Source organism: Mustela nigripes, unplaced genomic scaffold (assembly GCF_022355385.1).
Source record: "Mustela nigripes isolate SB6536 unplaced genomic scaffold, MUSNIG.SB6536 HiC_scaffold_673, whole genome shotgun sequence".
In the NCBI taxonomy this organism is placed as follows: domain Eukaryota; kingdom Metazoa; phylum Chordata; class Mammalia; order Carnivora; family Mustelidae; genus Mustela; species Mustela nigripes.
The window spans coordinates 12009-18276 of NW_026740080.1; the positions used below are offsets into that span (position 1 = coordinate 12009).

At 42.8% G+C, this 6268-nt stretch overlaps 1 protein-coding gene across 1 annotated transcript; it reads right to left on the bottom strand.

Annotated features, from left to right (window-relative positions):
• Positions 1 to 3977: 3977 nt before the first annotated feature.
• Positions 3978 to 5843, bottom strand: LOC132008689 (cationic amino acid transporter 3-like). The gene is made up of 2 exons (XM_059387281.1): positions 4488 to 5843; positions 3978 to 4415 (listed from the first exon to the last, which is right to left on the bottom strand). The coding sequence occupies exons 1-2, from the start codon at positions 5841 to 5843 to the stop codon at positions 3978 to 3980; spliced, it is 1794 nt and encodes a 597-aa protein (XP_059243264.1).
• Between the last annotated feature and the right edge of the window lie 425 nt (positions 5844 to 6268).

Consider the following 6268-nt stretch of genomic DNA (forward strand, 5'->3'; position numbering starts at 1 on the left):
ATAAGGAAATGGTCCAGTTTCCTTTTTCTGCATGTGGCTGTGCAATTTTCCCAATGCCATTTGTTGAAGAGAGTATTTTTTATCCATTGGACATTCTCTTCTGCTTTATCAAAGACTAGCTGACCATAGAGTTGAGGGTCTATTTCTGGGCTTTCTATTCTGTTCCATTGATCTATGTGTCTGTTTTTGTGTCAGTATCATACTGCCTTGATGATGATGGCTTTGTAATAGAGCTTGAAGTCTGAAATTGTGATGCCACCAACTTTGGTTTTCTTTTTCAACATTCCTCTGGCTCTTTAAGGTCTTTTCCGGTTCCATATAAGTTTTAGGATTATTTGTTCCATTTCTTTGAAAAAAATGAAAGGGATTTTGATAGGGATTGCATTAAACATGTAGATTGCCTTAGGTAGTATAGACATTTTCACAATATTTGTTCTTCCTCATAATGCAATTTTAATCTACAGGTTTCATTAAATGAACGTGAGTGTGCATAGGGTGCCTTTGTTTCCCTCACTTCAACTTTGCACCTGAAGAGCCTTCATCTGGAGCTCTGGTGTTCAACGTGTGGTCCCTGGACAAGCGGCATCAGCATCTCCTGGGAACTTCTTAGAAATGCAGGTTCTGGGCCCCATCCAGACCTCCTGTATTCCAAAAACTGAGGATTGGGTCCAGCAATCTCTTTCCACAAGCCCTCCAGGTATCATGGCACCCCTGAGGTTTGAGCACCGCTGAGCAGGATACTATTCCTAGCCACTCTCCACAGGGCCCTCTCTCACTGGGACCTTGATTAATAAAGTGAAGACATAACACAGAGCATACCAGGTTAGCTTCTTCCAATGTTTTGTCGCTTTTCTTTTCTTGTCCACAACAAAACTGCCCACTGGACATATGCCATCCAACCTGCTTGTTCAGGAGAAAAACTAATTAAAGAAGTCTCTCTCCTGTGGTGGTAGGCCAGGGACACTCAGAACTACTTGTGATGAGTAATTCTGTTTAATTTAATCATGACAGATTAACAAGTCAATGACGCTGCAGCTCTACAGCTGACAGTTTAGTCAGCTGTCACTGTGTCATGATTATTAATAGGTTCCTAACATAGGAGGGGGAAATAGGGTGTTATTTATTGGATCTCTACAGCTCCAACAATGGGTTGTAGTGAAAAGTAGGCAGGATACAGGTTCAGATCATTTGCAGTAAGGAGATCTAGTTGAGAGAATAACAGAGCAGAACAACCAGAGGAAATCTTAGAAATTTTTAAGGAAATGTAACTTGAGATATTGATCAGTTGTGACCTCTCCTGCTACACATAAATAAGCAGATCATGGAAGGAACTGAGTGTCTTACTCAAGGTCACATTGCTAATTGTGGTGGAAACAAGCCCAGAACTCAGGACATGTGGCTTTCTGCTGTGGACGTTCTGAACAGGTGGACCAAAGCATACAACAGTAGAGAAACTTTAAAGTGCAAGAATGCAGATGTTGCTAAGAGAAGTATCAACCCAGGGATTTTCAGCATGGACAGTGGGCTCAAAGTCAAAATGCTTTGTGTCCAGGGGAGAGCTCTGGCTCCAGTCACCTGTGCATGTTCTCTTGTCCCCTCACAGAGCCAAGGCTCAAGCTACATAGCCCGCTCAGTGTGCTCTGAATACAGTGTGCTCTGAAAATAAGCCCGCTCATTTTCCTGTGTTTCTCCTGGTGCTCTCTCTGCCTGCAATCTCTCCCTGCTGCCCAGATGTGGCAAATCCCACCCCTGAAGTGAGCCATCTCAAAAGCCATTCCTCTACAAGGTCTCCTCTGATTTCACCATCAACCCTCACCTCTGTACTAGCCACAAATGATCATCCTTCACTCTGAATTTCCAAGACATTTTACTTTTATATTAATTATGACAACACGTTCTACTTTGTGTTACAATGCTTTATCTCTTGTATTAAAATATAAACTCCTTAAATGCAAAAGCCATATGTCATCTGTTTTTTATCTCTTTCTAGCTTCTTTTTCTTTTTTTTAATGTAAATATAATGAACACACAGTGTTGATATATTACTCGCAGGTGCACAATGCAATGACTCAACAATTTCACATATTTTTTAGGGCTCATCAAGATTAATGTACTCTTAATTCCCTTTATTTAAATCACCCATTCCAGGGCGCCTGGGTGGCTCAGTCGGTTAAGCCACTGCCTTCGGGTCAGGTCATGATCCCAGTGTCCTGGGATCGAGTCCCGCATCGGGCTCTCTGCTCAGCCAGAAGCCTGCTTCTTCCGCCCTCTCTCTCTCTCTGCCTTCCTCTCTGCCTACTTGTAGTCTCTGTGTCTGTCAAATAAATAAATAAAATCTTTAAAAAAAAATCACCCATTCCCCTACCCATCTCCCTTTGGCAACAACGAGATTGTTCCCTTTAATTAGGGGTCTATGGTGTTGTGTTTTTTGTTTATTTGTTTATTTATTTATTTTGGTATTGCATTTGTCTCTCTTTTTTCTTTTTCCATTTTGATTTTTTTTTGTTTCTTTAATTCTCCATAAGGCAGAAAACATGGCATTTGTTTTTCTCCGACTGACATATTTAAATTAGAATTATACCCACCCAGTTCATCCACGTTGTTACAAATGGTAAGATTTCATTCTTCTTTATGGCTGAGTAATAGTCCCTTGGATGTATATATAGACCACATCCTCTTTATCCATTCTACTGATGCCCATTCTGTTCCTTCCATATCCTTCCTATTGTAAATAATGCTGCAATAAACATAGAGGTGCATATATCTTTTAAAATTCATGAAACAAAATTACTTTTATACAAAAAGGAAACCATCAATAACCAAAAAAGGCAACCTACAGAATAGGAGAAGATATTTGCAAATAATATATCAATAAGGGGTTAATACTCAAAATACATACAGAAATTCTACAAGCCAATACCAAAAAAACTAAAACAAAAGCAAAATGATTAAAAAATGGGCAGAGGACCTGAATAGACATTCTTCCAAAGAAGACATACAGATGGTCAAAAGGCACATGAAAAGATGCTTAGTGTTACTCATCATCAGGGAAATAAAAATGATTACTATATGTTGGCTACCTGAACATAAAAAATTTAAATATATTAAACTCCTTTAAGTAATGCAATCAGATGTCACTTCATACCTGTCATGAGGGCTAAAATCAAAAAGACAAGAAAAACCAGTGTTGCCAAAGATATGGAGAAAAAGGAATCTTCATGCACTATTGGTGGGAATGTCAATTGGTGCAGGCCTTATGGAAAACAGTGTGGAAGAGCCTCAAAAAGTTTAAAACAGCACAACCATATGATCCAGTAATTCTGCTACTGGATATTTTCTTAAGTAATCTCTACATTCAACATGGGCTCAAACTCACCAGCCTGAGCAAGAGTCATGGTCTACTGACTCTGCAACAAGTCATCTCCTTCATTAGGGAATGTGTAACTAAAGAAGAGAAAAACATTTTTTTTAAGATTTTATTTATTTATTTATTTGAGAGAGAGAGAGAGATCACAAGTAGGCAGAGAGGGAGGCAGGCAGACAGAAAGGGGGAAGCAGGCTCCCTGCTGAGCAAAGAGACCAACGTGGGGCTTGATCCCAGGACCCTGAGACCATGACCCGAGCCGGAGGCAGAGGCTCAACCCACTGAGTCACCCAGGCGCCCCAAAAGAAAAACATTTTTTATCAAGTTCTTCTAATATGAATTCTGTAAAAGTCAGTAAGCAGCTACAGACACAAGAGTACAAAGTAAAAAAAAAGTGGGGTGGAGGAGCAAAGACACATCCTTCACTATACCATAAATATAAAGCTCCATTAGTGTTCCCACACCAGTATCTAATAGGAGTCTAGATTTCGATGTGCTCAGGAGTACTCTCCATTATTGTATAGGGGATCAGACATTCACATGTGATGATGTCAAGCCAAATACGTACTGATACTGCTGAGTTCAAAGTCTAGAGTTGGGTCCATAAGCAGGGTTAAGCTACCAGGCTTTGCTGGATCCCAGAACAGAAGTAGAGAGCAAACCCAATCAGCATCCAGACACCAAATCTCAGCCAGGTGCCAGCTGACATCTGCATCATAAGGCAAACATTCACAAAGATGCTCAGGAGTGGGAGGAGAGGCAGAGCAGGGACCTTAAAGGGAAGGGGAGTGGAGCTCTGTGGCTGTCTCCAGATGACCACAGTGATCCCAGAGATGAGCACCAGGAGCAGCACAACCACTGTGATAGGCCATGGGTGTCCAGAAAGCAGACCTGGCCAGTGGGCCAGCACCAGGCAGAGGAGAATCAGCAGCAGAACAAGCAGTGAGGAGCAAACACAGACAACCCGGCCAGAGAGCGGAGTGGGGGTGGGGCTGCCTGGAAAAAATAGTCCCTGTAGAGTCAGCTTCCCTGCTGCAGGTGTGGTCTCCTCCTGCGCCTGTGTTTGATTTCCCCCATCCTTCTCCTGCATCTGCACTTCATTTCCCCCATTCTCCTCCTGCACCTGGGCTTCATTTCCCTTATCCTCCTCCTGCAGCTCTTCTTCATTTTCCTCCTTCCTCCTTTCAGGCTGATACCTGATGATGAGAACACAAAAAGCTACCAAGGAGTAAGATATCAGGGTGCCAACTGACCTCAGGTCCAGAAGATCAGTGAGTCCATAGAAGAATACCATGATTGCTGTGATAATGCCAAGGATCAGAGTGGACAAGATACGGCCATATGTGCCAAAAGTGAACCTGGCAAGGACTGGGAACAGGAGACCATCCTCTGCCATCATGTCAATCACCCAGCGTATGGGGAACGTAAAGCCCCAGTCGGTGCTGACAAAAATACTAGAGAAAATTGCAATGGCGACAACATAGTAGGCAGGGACCCAGCCAACATGGAGAAATGCCTCAGGCAAGGTGCTCCCAGGTTGAAGCTGGTAGTAAGGAACCATGAGTGTAAGTGATGCAGAGACACCAAAATACACAAAAAAACAGATGAGCAGTGAAACCACAATGCCCTTGGGGATGGAACACTGGGGATTGTGTGATTCTTTGACTCTGGTAACAATAATGCTGAAACCTATGAATGCATAGAAACAGGTAGCTGATCCACGGAGAATCCCCTGGAAGCCAAAAGGCATGAATCCTCCAGAGCCCAGAGGGCCCAAGCGAGAGGTGTCATTGAGTCCAGCCTGTATGTAGTCCTCTTCTGTGAGCTTCCAGTTGTGCAGGTCCCCCTTAATGAAGCCAGAGATGATGAAAAAGCTGAGAACCAAAAGCTTCACCAATGTAAACACTTCAATAAGTCTGAGGAGGCCATGCCAACCCATATACTGCAGTTCCATGCTGAAAAAAATAAAGATGACAAAAAAGTAGCCTAGATTGTCTGCAATGACTTGGGGAACATACTGTGAGATGGTCTCTTGCTGGGTCTCAGAGATCCGGTTTCCAACGAAGACATCAAAACTTAAAATCCAGGCCTGCATCATAACAAATGCATCAATAGCAAAGGAGAGGATAAGATTCCAGCCAGTGATGAAAGCCCACAGTTCACCCACAGTGACATAGCTGTAGAGATATGCCGAGCCACAGTGGGGGACCCGGGCACTAAACTCCGCATAGCACAGCCCAGCCAACAGTGATGTTAGACCTGCCACCAAAAAGCAGATCACAGTGGATGGTCCTGCTTGGTTACTGGCCACCTCATTAGCCAGGAAGTACACACCGACACTCACTGTGCGGCCCACACCTAGGACCACTAAATCCAGAGTGTTCAGTTTTATGCCAGATCTAAATTCACGCACTTTTTTCTCCAGCGGACATCGGCGTGCCAGCTTTTGACCAAACCTGTGAAGCACCTGACGCAGCATTCTAGCTGGAATTGAAGAAGATTCTAAGGATCAGACAGTTGTAGCAAGCCCAGGGAGTCAAAGGTGTGGATCTTGTTAAGTGAGGCTGAGTTAAGCCAAGTTGGGTGGGTACTGCCTGGGTCATTTGCTCAGGCTTCAGAGCTGCAGCTTCATATTTCTTCTTCTTTCTTCTCCTTTTTTTTTTTAATTAATTGGTTATTTTTTATCTTTATATTATTTTATTTTCTTTTTTCAGTGTTCCAAGATTCTTCTGGTATGTGCTATCCTTCTAGAATGCCTATGGAAACAATAAATATTTTCTGAACATTGGTGTTCAACCAATCAATTGAGAATCAGAGGCTGCATGTAAGTTGTTGCAGTCCAAGTATCACAGAAACTGACACCAAAAGAGACCATAGAAAAGTTAATCCTGCTTCCCTTCCAGA